This window comes from Aspergillus steynii, assembly GCF_002849105.1.
Source record: "Aspergillus steynii IBT 23096 chromosome Unknown P170scaffold_5, whole genome shotgun sequence".
In the NCBI taxonomy this organism is placed as follows: domain Eukaryota; kingdom Fungi; phylum Ascomycota; class Eurotiomycetes; order Eurotiales; family Aspergillaceae; genus Aspergillus; species Aspergillus steynii.
The window spans coordinates 3,040,061-3,057,444 of NW_020194402.1; the positions used below are offsets into that span (position 1 = coordinate 3,040,061).

At 47.4% G+C, this 17,384-nt stretch overlaps 6 protein-coding genes across 6 annotated transcripts; 2 read left to right on the forward strand and 4 right to left on the reverse strand.

Moving 5' to 3' along the window:
• Nucleotides 1-842: 842 nt before the first annotated feature.
• Nucleotides 843-2,956, forward strand: P170DRAFT_411352 (putative MFS transporter). Its single transcript, XM_024846889.1, has 8 exons — nucleotides 843-1,196; nucleotides 1,251-1,338; nucleotides 1,387-1,485; nucleotides 1,537-1,738; nucleotides 1,790-2,105; nucleotides 2,159-2,589; nucleotides 2,652-2,790; nucleotides 2,860-2,956. The coding sequence occupies exons 1-8, from the start codon at nucleotides 996-998 to the stop codon at nucleotides 2,902-2,904; spliced, it is 1,521 nt and encodes a 506-aa protein (XP_024703788.1). The 5' UTR covers nucleotides 843-995; the 3' UTR covers nucleotides 2,905-2,956.
• A 560-nt stretch (nucleotides 2,957-3,516) lies between these two features.
• On the reverse strand, nucleotides 3,517-4,758 carry P170DRAFT_427571 (uncharacterized protein; the record flags this gene model as incomplete). Its single annotated transcript, XM_024847782.1, has 2 exons — nucleotides 3,517-3,628; nucleotides 3,689-4,758. 2 exons carry the CDS (start codon nucleotides 4,756-4,758, stop codon nucleotides 3,517-3,519), a joined length of 1,182 nt encoding a protein of 393 aa, XP_024703789.1.
• Nucleotides 4,759-6,345: 1,587 nt separating this feature from the next.
• Nucleotides 6,346-8,511, forward strand: P170DRAFT_361249 (cell wall cysteine-rich protein; the record flags this gene model as incomplete). Its single annotated transcript, XM_024844459.1, has 1 exon — nucleotides 6,346-8,511. The coding sequence occupies one exon, from the start codon at nucleotides 6,346-6,348 to the stop codon at nucleotides 8,509-8,511; it is 2,166 nt and encodes a 721-aa protein (XP_024703790.1).
• A 572-nt stretch (nucleotides 8,512-9,083) lies between these two features.
• Nucleotides 9,084-9,764, reverse strand: P170DRAFT_319782 (uncharacterized protein; the record flags this gene model as incomplete). The annotated part of the gene is made up of 1 exon (XM_024843304.1): nucleotides 9,084-9,764. A coding segment is annotated over one exon (681 nt), but the record flags the coding sequence as incomplete, so codon positions are not given.
• A 997-nt stretch (nucleotides 9,765-10,761) lies between these two features.
• Nucleotides 10,762-12,684, reverse strand: P170DRAFT_360487 (FAD-binding domain-containing protein; the record flags this gene model as incomplete). The annotated part of the gene is made up of 4 exons (XM_024844411.1): nucleotides 10,762-11,868; nucleotides 11,917-12,118; nucleotides 12,177-12,559; nucleotides 12,622-12,684. The coding sequence occupies 4 exons, from the start codon at nucleotides 12,682-12,684 to the stop codon at nucleotides 10,762-10,764; spliced, it is 1,755 nt and encodes a 584-aa protein (XP_024703792.1).
• A 3,076-nt stretch (nucleotides 12,685-15,760) lies between these two features.
• P170DRAFT_359513 (putative phosphatidylserine decarboxylase) lies at nucleotides 15,761-16,873 on the reverse strand (the record flags this gene model as incomplete). Its single annotated transcript, XM_024844362.1, has 1 exon — nucleotides 15,761-16,873. The coding sequence occupies one exon, from the start codon at nucleotides 16,871-16,873 to the stop codon at nucleotides 15,761-15,763; it is 1,113 nt and encodes a 370-aa protein (XP_024703793.1).
• Between the last annotated feature and the right edge of the window lie 511 nt (nucleotides 16,874-17,384).

A 17,384-nucleotide genomic window follows, 5' to 3' on the forward strand; every position in this document is an offset into this window, starting at 1 on the left:
GTGGAGATGATCATTATGCCTAGCTTTAAACAAACCATCTATACTAAGCTTTCTTTTGAACACCGGCAGCCATCCTTAAGAGGATACCCCGAAGAATCTTTCATTACGAAAACAATTAGTTACTAGCCATAATAGATAGTTCAAATATTGATTCCATCGGCTGAATAAAGCAAGAGCAATAGTGACGTATTGGGTAGATCTTCCGGGGTGGACGGCAGCTTTCCGAAATGCACCCCGGGAAGTCATGACTTGTGGCACAGATAATTAGGAAGGAATACTCTAATTGAGTCTAACAAATCCAATAAATAATCCTTGAATTTGACTAGCATTCTGCATAAATCATGCTAATCGGGGATGGAACAACAAAGGTCCGACTATACACAAACATGCCAAGACCCGCTCCAAACGCGTCGCGATGCCTCAGGACTGACTCTATCCAGAAAGAGACTGACATCTGAGATGCTTCTGAAACAAACTTACTCTCCTCGGAGATTTGGACTGCAGCCTCGCAGGACATCCGGTTTTCCAATCTGCGGCATTTGTCCGACTGTCGCCAGATCCTGCAGGTCTGCCAAAGACGCAATCATGGGTCCGATGTCGTGATCGGCCGAACATCCAACCCAACGAACTTGCCTCTTGCGATATCCAACCTCGACCATACAGCGGTCAATATTCAAGCATTGTCGCCGAGATGCCTGTCGACTAAGCAGCGGGCCAAGCTTGCCAATGCGTCGTGCCAAATTGGATGTGCGAGAATTCTGGCTTGGAAATCAACCGTCTCCATCATGTCCACCATTCGCCGTACGAATGATGCGGCCATAATCGTCGCTGTGGGGTCGCAGCTTGCTTTGTGTCGTCGTGCTCCACGCGGGATATACTGACTCGTGGGGCTAGGGTTGTCTCTCTGCGTATAAAAAGCTAGGGTCTTCCCCTGACAGGATGTGGGATCGTCGTTGAGTTTTGATTCAGTGGTGTTCTGCTTTGGGAAATTTCAAATGGCTCTGTCGCAGAAAGAAGCTGAGGCGACTACTTCCTCGCCGCCATTGTCGTCGACGGCCTCGTCGGATCGTGACGAGAACTATGAATTTTATAAACAGCACCAGGGGCTGGAATATACCCCGGAAGAGGCGAAAAAGGTGCTTCGGAAGATCGATTTTCGGTTGATCCCGTTGATGTTTGTGATTTATATGCTGCAGGTATGCAATTATACCTTGTTATGACACTGTTGAGAGTGATGCTCACGGAAGAAGTATCTGGACAAAAACAGCATCAACTTCGCATCCGTTTATGGTCTCAAAGAAGGGACACATATCACCGGGTCACAATATTCTTGGCTTGGTATGTTTGATTCTCCGCTGACTACTTTTCCTCGCTAACACGATGAAGGCTCGATATTCTATTTCGGATACCTCATCGCGCAGTGGCCAGCTGGACTCGCTCTGCAGAAACTTCCCCTTGGAAAGGTACTCAGCATAACCACCCTCGGTATGTCACTGCAGCCCAGGAATATTGGTTGGATCGCACTAACAGGGATAGTTTGGGGTGCACTCCTAATGACAACCCCAGCATGTCACAACTTCGCCGGAATCGCAACCAATCGATTCTTGCTCGGTTTTGTCGAAGCCATAGTCAACCCTGGCTTCGTCTTGATGATGAGCATGTGGTACACATCAATTGAGCAGCCGCTACGACTGGAGGCTTACTACTGCACTAATGGTATTGCCACGATGTTTGGAGGGTGAGTTCACAGCCCGCCTCTTAAAATGAAGAAGCCAACTAATGAGAATAGTCTTATCGGGTACGCCGTCGGACACATCACGACTGGTCTGCCGCGGTGGATGTATGTGTTCCTCATTTTCGGCGCGTTTTCCGTCGCGACTGGTGTCATCGCCTTGCTTCTATTCCCGGATCTCCCCTCGACCGCAAAATTCTTGAACGAGCGCGAAAAAGCCATTGCGGTTGAGCGAGTCGCCATCAACCGACAAGGCGTGAAGAACAACAAATTCAAATGGTATCAGGTGTGGCAGGCCGCGCGGGATCCTAAGACCTGGTTGCTATTCATTATGGCTGTTGGCGCTCAGGTTCCGAACTCAGCTCTCACCAGCGTAAGTCTCATTCTCAATCGAAAGCCAGAGGTTGAAAAGCTCACGTGTGACAGTTTACCTCAATTATCGTCAAATCTTTCGGCTTCGACACTCTGGGTACCCAATACCTACAGATCCCTGGTGGTGCGGTGCAATTCCTGGCTCTCCTGATCGGCGGCATCGTCGCCACCAAATATGGCGACAAATTCCACTCTCGAAGCGCTTGCATGATTGTCGCTAACACGATTTGCATCCTGGGATCCGGCCTTCTAGTTGGATTGCCAGACTCGAATAAGTGGGGCCGCTTGGTCGCTCTCTGGCTCTGTTATTTTCAGGGGTTGGGTTTCAGTATGAGCTTGACGTTCGTTAGTTCTAATATTGCCGGTTATACAAAGAAGCAAGTCACCGGTGCCTTGTTGTTCACCGGTTACTGCGTCGGAAACATCATCGGTCCACAGACGTTCGGTGATAACGAGGCACCGGGCTATCATAGTGCTTATATTGCGTAAGTACTTTCTTTGGAACAACCTATCATGGCTGGAAACTATGCTAACAGATACCCCGTAGGATGTTGGTGGGATACTCCGTCAAGCTGGTCTCCATCACCGCGCTCTACCTGTACATGTATTTCGAGAACAAGCGCAGAGACCAAGCTGCACTGGACGAGAATAGCGAAGAAGCAGAGGGCATTGAGAATGGAATGCTGGTAAGTGTCCTACCCTACGTCGTGTTTCGAGTTTGAGAGTCTGCCTGCTAATGGACTTCGGTGACTTAGGACCAAACAGAGATTGATAACAAGGCATTCCGCTATGTTCTGTAGAGCTTGGCCAAGCTTTAGGAACCTAATTGTATATAATGATCCCTGGATTGTGAGCGAGTTAGGTGTGATTGACCTTGGAATAGTAATTATGCCTAGCATCAAATTGGCCAGTGTCTTGTGGAACACGCTAGCGAATACTCATCGTTATGAAGGCCGCCAAAGAACAAACTCCCACATTTCTGAAACAAACGGATTCGAAAGAAAGAACATTAACCCATATGGCCCGACCACTCTCACAAAAGGTCACTTATAGAAGGTGGTTACGCAAAGTGACTACGCAACTGCAACATAAAACTGCTGGTGTCGACGGTCATTGTTTGGCCAGGTGATAAACTTATCCCCATTAGTGGTACCTTCACTGGCCACCTCGAGAAGTTCGTCAGGATAGGCGACGCTGTAAATACTGGAAGGGATATTAGAGCTTATCAATGTGAAGTCTTGTTCGGACCGGTCAACCCACTTAAATGCTCCGCTGCCATCATTTAATGGGACTAGTTTCCATCTAATACGTTTGTTTTCGGTCGCCAGGGTGTTTGCAGTAACATCGCCTCTGCTCGAAGCTATGGCTTTATTTAGTTCCAAAGTCATAAAAGTCACGATCTGAGGACTGTTTCAAGTACCTGAGGCAGTTACATAAGTTCCGGTTCGCTGGTTCCGAAGGAGATATTCCTCATTCCCAACGTGATAGATGAAATATCGCTGATTTAGCGTAGGAGATTTTTCCCTGCAATAATAGGTCAGCTTAGCTGATGTCCGACGTACTATTTAGACTCCTTCTGCTCACCAAAGCTGAATCTTTGTTCCGTCAGCGGTTTGCCCATCTTTCAAGTCGACAAATTTGTTGCAATGTCGAGCCATGATAGTGTATAAGTTCGGTTTAATCTTTCCCTCGGCATTTTTAGCGCATTCTGTCTTCAGTGCTTCTCTGGATGCTTCGCATGTCGTAACACGTGCGGCATCGTCCTTGGACTTCTTCTCCCATGTCGCCTTCTGCGATTCACATGCTGTTAGCTGGGCAGAGTTGGTCTCGGCCCTTGCATTAAGCGCACTATTCTGCGTCTGGCACGACGTGAGCTGGGCAGAATTGGCTGCCAGTCTCTTTTCCAGCATGCCATTTTGTTCACCACACGAGGTAAGCTGGGTTGTTGTGGCCTGAGACCTTTTCTCCAGAATGTCTTTTTGCGCATTGCAGGCTGCAATACTCGCTGCATTGGCTTCCGATTGCTTATCGCATACATCCTTCTGTGTTTCGCAGGCCGTAAGTCGAGCTTTGTTTACCTCACTGTTCCTGTCCGCGATTTCTTTTTGAGCCTCGCATGCAATTAAGCTAGCTGAGAAGGCCTCTGCCTGTTTGTCGGATACATCTTTCTGCTCTTTGCATGCTTGGACCTCGGCTTGAGTGATTGCTGACTGCTTCTCGCAGATGTCTTTCTGTTGCGTACATGCAGCCACAGCTGAATCGCACATGGGCTCCTTTGGTTGCTGTTCAGGCGTACCTTCCACGTGCTTCAGGTACAGAAGTCCTTGGTATGGAATAAGACGATTACTTTGGTCTTCCGAGGTCCAACATGTTTGCTGTGCGGCACTCCAGATGGCTCCACGACAGCCTGACTTTCTCTGGCATATTTGTGCACATGAATCGGGATCTTGAACCTGAAAGGTTCCTTGTGCGTCATAGGTGGTCGGATATGCGTCGCAGTGGTATAAGATTCGGTAATCCCCATCCAGAGCTTTCACAGTATTGTCCTGAGAAGGGCAGATTTTGTCATAATTCTGGGGTGCAGAAGATTCTGCACAAATAGCAAATCTACCGTATATCAGGATACAGAGGAGATTGAAGAATGTGATATGCATTTTCAATCCTTTCAAAATGATGGGGAATGACTCAGAGAGATACTAAACAGGCTGCAAATGGTGAATTGGAAGAACACGAAAAGGTCTTTCGGGAGGATGAAATGGTAAGCTTTGGCCCTACCAAGGGTTTGGATTCATTCTATCGGAAACAAATATTGGTCGAGTGTTTTTCATTTTTCTTATTTTATCATACGGTACATGTCCATGGAGACCACATTCAACCAATATACCCAGCGGGATTTGAAAATAGCCGGGGAACCAGGCTGACTGAATTACAGACTTTTGTCTGTGTTGTGTGGGACAAAAGCAACTCTGACAGTTGTTCGATGGCTAATGGCCCAAAAGATATTTTCATAAAAGCTTACTTGAGTGTATCAAATGATTTCGTAGAAGAGTACCGATTTCGTATTATTCTAAGTGGCTGATAAAATAGACCTTAACAGTCTAAATGACACAATCCAGGTTGGTTCCAGACTGTTGGTGATAATTGAAGCTTGGATTTAACATAAAGCTAGATGTGGAGCCTGTCACTTGCAGAAGCTAACTCCTTCGTTTTGTCCTTCTATTACGTGGCCCAGTAAGATCGATTCTGGTCGGAAAGTTGATAGTCAAACCGGTAATAACTAGATTTTCTCCGGTCCACTTTGGAATATTGTATATCCATCAACGGCATACCCTGCTCCTTGTGCGTTGGTTCTGATGGGGAACTTTGAATCTCAACTATTTTCAAGCAGTTCAGATTGAAACTGTACCGCTTGACTGTCGGGTAATATGACATGGCTTTCGACTATTTGGCACACGGATGATATCCTCGCAAGGTGCATGCTATCACAAAATGTCGTCGGGAGAGTTCTAGCTGCCGATGGACGTATCGCTATACAAATTGAAATGCTATACATGGGGGCAAACTCGGACCAGGGCTCTCTCGGCGAAAGCTCAATCCGACGTAGGACAAACATGGGATCCAGTAACAAAATCACGCATAATCCTTGAGAGCTTCGCAGCGAAAAAAAGAAATCTTTCATGTGATTGTCGAATACTCTGACCGTATATTTTGTGCACAGCTGCAGGGCCACAGTGTCCGCCTGGAAATATTGAACTTACCATTACAGAGCTTCAAGATCACCCTTTAGACGACATTTCCACCGCATGGTTTTCTTTTTCTTTCATTTTGATGTCAAGGGTAAAAGGGCCTAAGTTGGCTTGTATGGGGCCTGAGAGAACATGCTAGAGAAAGTCTGTTTGAAATCTATTTGATTAAATAGCTCAGCTACCGAGAGATTGTGCAACAGTAGAAGCTTTAGGATATAGTCCGACGTTCGCGGAGCATATCGAGTTTGAAATAGAAACTCTGCATCAGGTCAGGATACGAGACTGATTAAACATTCTGTCTTGCTTTTGCAGCGGTCTTTCGAAGAAGGGATTGTCACACAATATCTATACTGCTAGCAAGAACGATGCGTCGGAGTCCGGTATTTGGTTATTAATATGCGTGGTATAAGTATGCAGCCGGACAGGAGCACTTTCCATCATCTGGCATCTCATTCCTTCCAAACACCATCAGTTATATGTCGTTGATGATCTACCATGCCAGGAGACTTCGTGGCTTTTATACATTTCTTGTTGGTGGCCTGCGCCATAGCAGTTGACAACAGCGTCAATTCATCGCCAATCGCTGATCAAGCTTCCTTTGAAAACCCACAATCAGTTCTGGGAAAGGGAGATCAGGGCGGACAACTACCACAACGTTACAAGGGGATTACTATCGACGATCTCTATATTGCACGAGATGCGGGAGGCAATCAGAAGTGCTGCCCTCTTGGGACCATCTTAAATGGACAGACCTGCATTTTTCCCGAGTCCCCTATCTGTCCGTCTGGGCTGATCCTTGTGGACAACATCTGCGTGACTGCTGATCCTCCCTCTTGCCCGCCTGGCCTTGTGTTCAGCGGAAATGGATGCATCTCTGTAGAACCCCCATCATGCCCGCCTGGTACAGTATTTCATGGGGGTTCCTGCGTTTCAACACATATTCCATCCTGCCCGGCGGGTCTCTCATACAACGGGATCAACTGTGCATCCTTGACTAAGCCTGTCTGCCCACCAGGGCTGGCAGTCCAGGGGCAGTTATGTGTCCTGAAGCAGTCACCAACATGTCCCCACGACTTGACCTTTGATGGCAAAAGATGTGTGGGCTCAAAGCCCCCAGCCTGCCCACCGGGAACCACTCTAGTCGGCGAGCTGTGCACTTCGACTGCTCCTCCATCGTGTCCTTCCGGCTTTGTGTTCCAAAACAAAATTTGCACACACACGGCAAGGCCTGCTTGTCCATCGGGGTCAATTTTCGATGGCAAAGTGTGTTTGTCAGAGCAGGCTCCCACCTGTGCGTCGGGTACTTTCGATGGAAAGGTCTGTCGTTCGACGGAGCCTCCATGGTGCCCCGTCGATTCAAAGTTTGATGGGAATGCCTGCGCTACATCCGAGCCTCCCTCATGCCCTCCTGGACATATCCTGTCCAGATCTGCCAACGGAGAGGCAAGATGCTGTCTACAGGGCCTCATTTGGGATGGCACATACTGTATCCTCGTCCCTAAGGATCCAGGCTCGTGTCCCCCTGGAAGTCACTATGATGGCACCAAGTGCGTGTACACTCCTACACAAGAACCAAGCTGTCCGCCGGGCACAATGTTGAAAGATACATCATGCGTCTCGTCAAAACAACCATCCTGCCCCCCAGGGACGACATTCAGTGGAAGGTCCTGCGTGAGCTCCGACTCGCCCACATGTCCTCCAGGAACAACATTCGACGGAGCAAACTGCGTGCATCATGAGCGTCCTGCCTGCCCCCCTGAGTCAACCTTAAGTGGGAATACATGCGTCTCTCATAACGAACCTTCCTGTCCACCAGGAACCACCTTTAATGGCCAAGTTTGTCTCTCCAGTGAACGGCCAACCTGTCCTCCTGGATCAACCCCTAGCAATGGAGTATGCGTCTTTCCACACAATCCACTTTGCCCTCCAGACATGAGCATGAAGGGCGAAAACTGCGTGTCCTCTCACCCACCAAGCTGCCCAGCCGGAACCACGTTCGACGGCACATCCTGCATTTCAAAGGATCGTCCCACATGTCCACCTTCCTTTACTTTCGACGGCACCAGCTGCGTCTCCGATAAACACCCATCCTGCCCGCCAGGCATGACATTTGACGGCCTTTCCTGTGTCTCCAAAGCCAGACCAACATGCCCTCCCGGGACATCCTTCGACGGAGAGCACTGTACATCAGCAAGCAGTCCCTCCTGTCCCCCAGGGTTAACATTCGACGGACAGACCTGTGTCTCGAATTCCCGGCCCGCATGCGCTCCAGGCACGGTGTTTGATGGCGAGACCTGTGTGTCCGATGCACGACCCTCCTGTCCACCAGGAACTACATTTGATGGCACAACCTGTGTTGCCGAGGAGCGACCCAGCTGCCCACCTGGAACGGTCTTCAGTGGTGATATCTGCGCCTCTGTCACTCCGCCGACGTGTCCCCCAGGCACTCAATTCGACGGCACAAAATGCGTGGCCACGTCTTTACCGGCTTGCCCACCGGGTCTTGCGCTAGTTGGAAACACCTGCCAGTCCACGGTTCAGCCTGTCTGCCCGCCGGGCACAACGTTCGATGGTAAGCGGTGCTCGACTGGTGTAGGGTCAGAATGCTTCGAGATGCAAGTGTGTCCTTCAAGTAGTCGGGGAAGTCCTCTTACAGTTTGATATTCTGTTTAAACGGCCAAGTTGGGATCGATTTGTTGTTTAATGTCATTATCTTCGGGCAAGGCAAGTGCACTTCTACTCTAAAAAATGCTCATGAGTTATGATGTTTTCCCCAGTCGGTTATGTTTGATAATTTGAATAAAAACATCACTTTACTTTGCTAGTTTCAAAGTGGATATCTCTATCCTTAAAAGAAGGTCAATAAGCAGGGCCTACCTCGTCACCGTACCTTTACTTTTCTAAAATTAACAACTTATTAGTCATTTCAAGGCTGAACCTTACATGTAATCCTGGGGTTGCGGTCATAAAACCCAATCAAATATTAAACTATCTCCATTCATCAAACTTCTAGTGAACTTCTCTGTCAGTCTGGTATCTTTATTGTGCGTTGTCATGCACCTTATTCTGAACCTCCAAAGAGTCGAAGCCGATCATCTCTCGCCCGTATTGACATTGAATTAGCGAGCATTTCTGCAGTGAAATAATCATCAGGATGTGGAAGACGATGGCAATCGCTCTAGTTCTCCATGATATGAACACCACGAGGAATTGGATTCCCGGGCCTTTTCAGACCTCTTCTTCTTTGTTGCAACTTCAGGGCTCAATTCCGAAAGGTTGAAGTCGATAATCATAACTTCTCTCAGTTCTTTATTCCACAGAATATTGGCGGAGTGGAGGTCCCTGTGCCTAACCCCCAGGGAAGAGATACTCGCCACCGCCTCTTCTACTTTTTCATCCCTGACCCAAGGGTCTATGTCGGCCGCCATGATCGTGTCGCCTCCGTAGCTCATCAGTAGCATGTGGCGGACGTCTCCTACTTCAAGTAAAAAATAGCTCTTTTCCAAGTCAATCTTACCCAAGAATACAGGCACCACTGATCCCTGAAGAGATGCAAGGACCCGGTACACGTCTTCTTCAGCCGACACTTGCGGCCATACGTAACAAGTGGTTCCTTTTCCTACCACGGTGTATCCGAATCGCTCGCAGGTGATCTTGAATGGCGCTCCAGCTGATCCACAGCCTGCCATTGGCTTGATGCAGTTAACGTCCCTATCGAGCTGGTCTTTAAGAAGTCGAATCAAACCTGTGGTATTGGTCAGGTGGAATTTGCTATTGTCCTCTCCTCGGTGCAATGCCACATTCGGACAGTTGTCATCCAGTGTGCTGCGTCTTCTTAGACCCAGGAGACATTTCTGGGTGCAAAATCGTCTTTTCTTTTCTTTGGGTTTGATCTGCGAGCGTCCCTGCTCGGGTACGGAGGACTGAGGGGGATTTGTTTGGCTCAGGCTGCCTTTCTGTTCTTGCGCTCTCATCTCCTCAACAAGCGCACGTAGCCTTTTGTTGTCGTTGGCCAGCTGTCTCTTCTCCTGGATGAGCTGCCTGTTCTCGTCTACTAGGCTTCTTTGACAGTCTTTCAGCTGATCCAACTGATTTTTTAGCACCTTTTTTGTGCTCGCCAGGTGCCTTTGCTCCTCTGTCAGCTGCTTGTTCTCCTCCGCCATTAGCCTCATTTCATCACTCATCTTGCTGTATGGCAGTGCGATAGAGGTTCTAGTGTCTTGGTAAACTTACCGAATCGCGCAAGGCGTTGAGGATTGAGATATCTTGACAGAGTGCTGCCAGCGGCAAGTAAGTATGTCGAAAGGCACAGAGGCTGTTGGGCCTTGTGAATGAAGTACTGGTAACCAACAGACTAGGTTTTCTTCTGATATCTGGGAAGATTCCAAAGAACAGATCTCAAAGCCAGTCGAAGTAGAGGAAACAAAGGCGGTTGAGGGAGATAACAGGAAAAGGGGGCGTTAGACCCAATATTTATAAAGTTGAAGTCGTTGTTGAGAGCGGAAGGTCCCATCCGACCAAGTGCATAAAGGCTGTTTTTCACGGTATCTACATATAACCTAAATTGATCGCGTTGAAATGTATGACCACACATGAGCCTACGACAGACATTCGAAACTCACAAAGGACATTTAACCTGTGATGACTGCTAGTAGATCGTCGTTTGAGATGACCAAGAATTGTCCATTGATAGTAATGTGCGTATGTCACCACATCTGTAATTTTCATTTTAGTTCCCCTAATCCTTAGCGGATCAATCCGGAAAAGCAATAAGTACGAAAAGGCAATTTTAGCGGAATGATACATTATAATGTACAAGCCCATCTATTCGATATCAGAGGTCATTTGAACAGCGATTGAAACAAAAATTCAACAAAACAACATCTTGTGGTAGACTTCAATGAGAGAAGACTAATTGGTCTTGCACAATGGACCATAAACCGTTCCACCAGTCGACTCCTCCCATCTATCACTACCAACACAGTGATGACACCAGAACACATCCTCTGGGTCGTACTTCGTCTTGACAGAAGAAAGCCATTCATACATATCACCATACCAGTCGTGCTTGTAATCAGGGTCATTCCGATCAGCTTCATTAAGATAAGTGCCCATGCCCGGTGTGATATCCTTCATCGCCTTCAATTTTTGGTTCGTCGCCTTTTCAAGTACCGATTGCCTTGAGAAATTATTCTCATACCAGGTTTCAACAAGTTCCATTAGCAGGTACGTCTTGCGCCATGCTGGATTCACAGATGTGAGCGGTGTCGGCTCGAGCACTTTGCCGCCACCAACAAGACAGAGCTCCAAGGCTGCGGCTTTAGGCTTTGCTTCCGACCTTGGAGTGGTGAAAATAGTGCGAATCAGGTTCTTCAGATTTTCTTGCTTGGAAACTAACGATTTCTTGTCAAAGAACCGAGATGGAAGAACTGTGCTGGTTCCCGTTGGATTCAAATGAGTCCCACTGCCGAGGAAGAACTCTTGCCAGTTGGAAAACTGGGTAAAGGTCGATAGTACGTTCACCTGTGTTCCGTTCATGGGGCTCAGGTGATCAATGATGTGCTGCTTTATAGTTTGTTTGCCGGATTCGACGTCTTCTTCGGTGGCGTTGCTGCTCAGCAATTTTGCGAAGGTATGCTGGTAGGCGGTCGCTTCCATTAGTGCGTCGCCAGAGAACCCTCCGTCGGAAAGGTTAGGGTAACTAGATAGTAGGTCTGCAATGGCGCTCTGGAAGCTGGACACGTTCTTCCCCACGGCCGACACGCTCAAAGTGTGCATGAGAACCGGGCGTGTTGGGTGTACTTTGATAGTTGCGGATACAACAACGCCGTAGGTACCGCCACCACCTCCTCGGAGAGCCATGAAAAGATCCGTATACTGACATTCGTTGGCTGTGACGATTTCGCCGGATGCGAGGACGACCTTATACTCGAGGACTTGGTCGGTGCCGAGGCCAAAGTCGTGGCTCACAGCACCATGGCCGCCCCCTTGCAGGTAACCGCCAATCACTCCGACGGACTGGATTATCGTCAATACCTGATCTTATTTTACGCAGGATGGACATACCCTATCACTGCCGCCAACAGCAATAACATCATGCTTGGCTGCCTCGGTGTAAACATCGTCCCAGACATATCCACCGCCAACGGTCAGAGTAGTTCCAGTCCAACTAGAGCTACACTTGGTAGATGAACTGTATTGCTTTTGAAAGTGGATCCCGTCTTTAAGATGCTTGATCCAGATAGATAAACTGCCGTAACCTTGGGATCTAATCGTTGTCGTCAGCAGCCGTAATCTTTCTGGGGAAGCCCGCCTAGATCACCTACCTTCCCACAACATCATGACCCGTATTTTTAATCACCAGTCGCACGTTGTTGTCTTTGGCAAACTTGATCCCAGCCGCGATGTCGTTCTCATTCGTCGCATTGATGGAATAAGCCGGTGAAGTACCTAAGTCACACACCGGATTGAAAGAAGAGTTCCCCGGAGTACAGGTCTGTAGGACTGGATAGCTATACCCGATCGGGGATTCCTCCAAGAACCAGGAGCTAGACCAGTTTGCGGTGACTGTCTCGCAGAGTTGAGCATCGTAGTCCGCGCCTTTGTAGCATGGCAGGGCGAGGGGTTTGTTGGCAATGAGCTTTCCCTTGACAGTTTTATTCAGGGAGCTCCATTCTGATTGTGTAGGCCAGCAGTCATCGGATGGAGTCTGTTAGGTTTGATCCGTTAGTTGGGGGAGCAAATAAAACATGATGAGAAGGATCAGCGTACGCATTTACACTCGGCATACGCATACCGCGCTGCAGTAAGAAGGAAAAGGGTTCTGAAAAGCATGTTGCTTGAAGATCCCTGGGCTTGCGATGATGGCTAAGGGTAGTAGGTCGGATACAGGGGTTTAAATATTTCATTTTTGCACGTTGACATCGATGTCTCTAACATGTGGCATTGAGTAGGTTCATCATCCACGTTACCGATTTAGGAAGTTCTGGCGCCAAGACCGACGATCATAGCCTTCTAGACGGACTATGGCTCATCTTCAATCTGTGGTTCAAAGGAGGGCTAAGCAATGGTCTAATAAGAGATGAGGCTGTGGAATTTTAATTGTGCTTAGTTAATTAAAATCCCACAAGGCTGCAACCTTTGTTTGCGGGGGCTGAATCCCAAGATACAGAGGACGGCGCAATGATCGATGCCAAGGCTTTGCAGGACGTCACCTTGGAAAAGAAGCCCTACAGAAACTTCCATTAATCCATGTTATACCAAACGCTCCGCTCATAAATCATACAATCCTTTTGCTGCGAGACTGAAAATGCGCGCGAAGGCGTTGAGTTGCATCATAGCGAAATCGGAGGTTGGGGCCCGAATGAATTGAAATCTTCCTCGTGCTAAATGGCTCATTGGAGGGCATGTGGAGAGGCATATGGCGAACCCAACGACATAACTAAATCCGACTTGATACCTAATGTTCACGTTCAATCCACCTCAGCCTCGCGTCCCTCATCGAATGCGAGTAGACACGCGCTAGCCCCAGAATGGAATATAAACCTGCCAAGGAAGAATCTGCATCTTTGGGCCAATCAATGTTCTCTGTGGAAAAGCCACTGTTGATCTTGAGCGGGAGCTTCCATTCCTTTGGTTCGGTATTTTTAGGATTATTTTTGGTGATGCAATAGGGACATCCGTTGGATATTTGCCCCTACCTTAGATGGAATGTCAGTAGAGAGGCTTGATGCTACTGCAGCATGCTAATGTGTATCGGTATGATCATGCTTATGTAACCTAAAGACAGGCTTTGCACAAATTATGCATAACGTATTCCACAAGCGAGTCGGCACCACAAGCGAGCCGGCACCCCAACGCGTTTTGACCGCGATCAAAAACCTTACTTAATTCAACTACTAACCATGCCTCCAAAAGCGCGTCAAAAGTCAGGAAATTCAGCCGAGCAGGAGGGGAGGATTCTATTAGCAATCTCTGCTATAGAAAATAAATAAATTACCCAAATTGCTAAAGCTGCGCGTTATTATAATGTGCCTCGTTCTACTCTACAAGATCGGCTACGCGGAAAAATAAATCGCTCAGAAACACGTGCTAATGGTCATAAAATGACTCAAAATAAAGAGGAATCGCTTGTACAATGGATTCTATCGCTAGATTGACGTGGAGCGCCTCCTCGACCGTCCTATATACGAGAAATGGCCAATATTCTTCTTGCTGCGCGCGATACTACCCCAGTTTAATCAGTCGGAGTGAACTGGGTCTCCAACTTTATTAAACGACAAGATCGCTTGAAAACTCGCTATACTCGACACTATGATTATTGGCGCGCTAAATGCAAAGACCCCAAGATTATCAGAGAGTGGTTTGATCGCGTACAAATTATTATAATGTAATATGGAATTGTATAAGAAGATATCTATAATTTTGATGAGACTGGCTTCGCTATGGGCTTAGTAGCTACTGCTCAAGTAGTTACTAGAGCTAATTACTACGGAAAGGCCTCTCTTATACAGCCTGGCAATCGAGAATGGGTTACTTTAATCAAGTGTATTAACTCAACCGGTTGGGCACTTCCTCCATGTGTGATCTTTAAAGGAAAGATCCATATAAAGGGTTAGTATCAAGATATCAAACTCCCACGCGATAGCAGGATTAAAGTTAGTCCTAATGGATAGACTACTGATAAGATAAGCCTTCGCTAGCTTAAAAACCTCTTTATTCCGACTACTACTAGTCGTATAACTGGAAGATATTGTCTTCTAGTTCTTGACAGTCATAGCAGCCATCTTACACCTTAATTCGACCAGATATGCAGTAAGAATAATATTATTCCTATCTGCATGCCTGCACATTTATCGCATCTACTACAGCCTCTAGATGTTGGCTGCTTCTCGCCTCTAAAGCGGGCGTACGGCAGCTTAGTTGAGAAACAGGCACGCTTGGGAATCAATCATATCGATAAGTTTGATTTCTTAGAGGCCTTTCCACAAGCTCGTGAAAGCGCTTTTCAAGCAGATACTATTCGGAATAGCTTCGCAGGTGCTGGTCTAGTTCCACTTAATCCAGATAGGGTACTCAGTAAGCTGAATATTCAGCTAAAGACCCCTACACCACCAGGCAGTCGATCTACCAATACAGCGCTAAAAACGCCTTATACAACTAGGCAGCTTGAAAAGCAGGCATCTACAGCAAAGAAGCTGCTTAAAGCGCGTACGCAGGGCCCTTCATCTTCGCTAGAGATGCGATTTAATAAGCTTATTAAAGGTCATGAATTACACCTTAATGAGCTTATTCTTGCACGCGAAGAAATCCGTGAATTACGCGCTTCTCATGAAAAGAAGCTTCAAAAAAAGAAACGCTCTACTAGGCAGCTAGCTATTACAGAGGGATCAGCTATTCAAGAAGGCCTAGAGCGATTTCAGCGCGAGAATGAGGTTGATGAAGCTCAAAATACGCTTCCTCTAGACCCTGCACTTTCTGCAGTTGAGCCACGCGTACGAGCGCCACCACGCTGCAGTAATTGTCATATTCTAGGACATAGACGGTTACAATGTCCCAATCGAGTTCCTAATTAGTTTTTATATAGAAATGCAATTATTTCGTTGATAAAGCCTCTAGTATTTGGTCCGCGGGCAGAAATTGGAGCGGGGGTGCCGGCTCGCTTGTGGTGCCGACTCGCTTGTGGAATACGTTAACTTGAAAGCCTTGATAAAAATTGTAGAGTTTGAGAAATTTCTGCAATGCCCAATAGCTTTTGCGATTAAATGAATTCTCCTCTGTTGTTTTTGTCCATATATCCCTCTGCTATATCTTCTTCAAGATAACAGCGCCCGTTGAATTTCAAATTTGAACTGATTTGCGCCATTATATGTCTTTCCCTCGAGACGGTTGCTATTCCTAAAATAACACCTCAATTCTCCACCGTAGCCAAACGGCTGTTCAGTTTGAACATTCCATGAGGGTTACCCGATTCGCTGGGATCAAGGAAATTAAGCTTCACACGATGTTCAAATACCAAGCAATACGCCGAACCACCCAGATGAAACATTCCAAGCTGCTGTCCCTTCTGCACATGCTGATCCTTGTAGACTGTGATCTCACAACTGGAAATCTCATTCATCCCGATGGCGATAAAGCACACGAGCCCAATAGCCGGATTGTCGGCCTCGATGAAAATCAGCGCTCGCGTAGCAACGGAGGCGAGATAGAACTGAGAGAGATTCGGGCCAGACGGATCTGGATCTGGGAAAAGATGCGATCGGACATTAGAGTAGTATGTACCTGGGATCTGGACGATTTTTGCCACGGTTCCTGAGATCGGGGCATGCCAGCGGTGATAGCACGCGGAGCTCAGCCAGCCTTGATAAACGGTGCCGTTGAAGAAACGGGAACTGTAGGAGTCGGAATCCATCATGTCGATGATAGAGTACGGTTGGGATTTCAGCCAGAATGTGTCGCGGTCTTTGACCTTCTGCACTACGCCTTGCTTTCCAGATTCGCAGGCATTCACAATCACACTGTCGCTTTGGTCGTATTTGTTCACATCGCGGACACCCGGACAGAATTGGCGCGTGAAGAACTGGTCCCAGCTAGAAAAGCCCCAAGTAGGAGATTGTGGATCACATTTGTAGAGCTTCTCAATGGGAGAATCCTGAGGCCACTGGGCGTAGTCCTTCATTATCTTCTGATAACTCTTGCTGAACCAGTTCTTTGGGCAGTCATCATTATGATTTATGTATTTCGCAGAGCTGAGGTCGTATTTGAGAAAGTCGCCCCATCGGTTAATAATCGCCTTCAAACTTTCATTGACATTCTTGTTGAGGAAGAAAACGTAGCCGCTGGTTGTATTCGCTGGCCAGTTGAGAACGGCATTGAATGGAACTGTAATGGCACTCAGTCCAGCCCCGGTTGAGCGCACGTATGGTGCAGAACTGAGGATCTCGTTGAAGGCTTGGAGGGTCTCGTCAAAGTCTTTCACGTTATATGAGGCATCCCCCTCGACGCGAGGGATTTCCTCGAACATCTTCTTTGCCAGAACCCTGAGCGCAGGGTCATCTTGAACGAGGTTTTGGAAGTTCTTGATAACAGGGTCCAGCGGTTTGGGATCGTCTGCGGCCTGTTCTATCAACTCGTCTAGCCACCTGCACACTTCTTGTGGTGAAGGCAGCCAGTCCCCGAATCGGGAATCCTTTTTTCGGGGTTGAGTTAATGAATCAGACATTATGTCCACAGTCGGTAGCCTCGAAAATGTGAAACCGTGTCGATGAAAGAAGTGTCGTATGTAGGCTCTGCAGGTTTATGGGGTGAAGATAAAAAAAGGACAGTCTTCAGTCGAACGTTTAACAAATCTTTCTTTATAGCAAACGCTTTGTCTTGTTACGTATTCTCAAGCTGAAACTATATTTTCCTTCTGTATTGGACTCCTATAGCACTGCAAACGTACAGCTCATCGTCCATTTTATTACTCTATGACGCCTTCATTTTTCCTGTTGGATGTGAAGTCCTACTAGATGTATACGGACACCATGAAACTG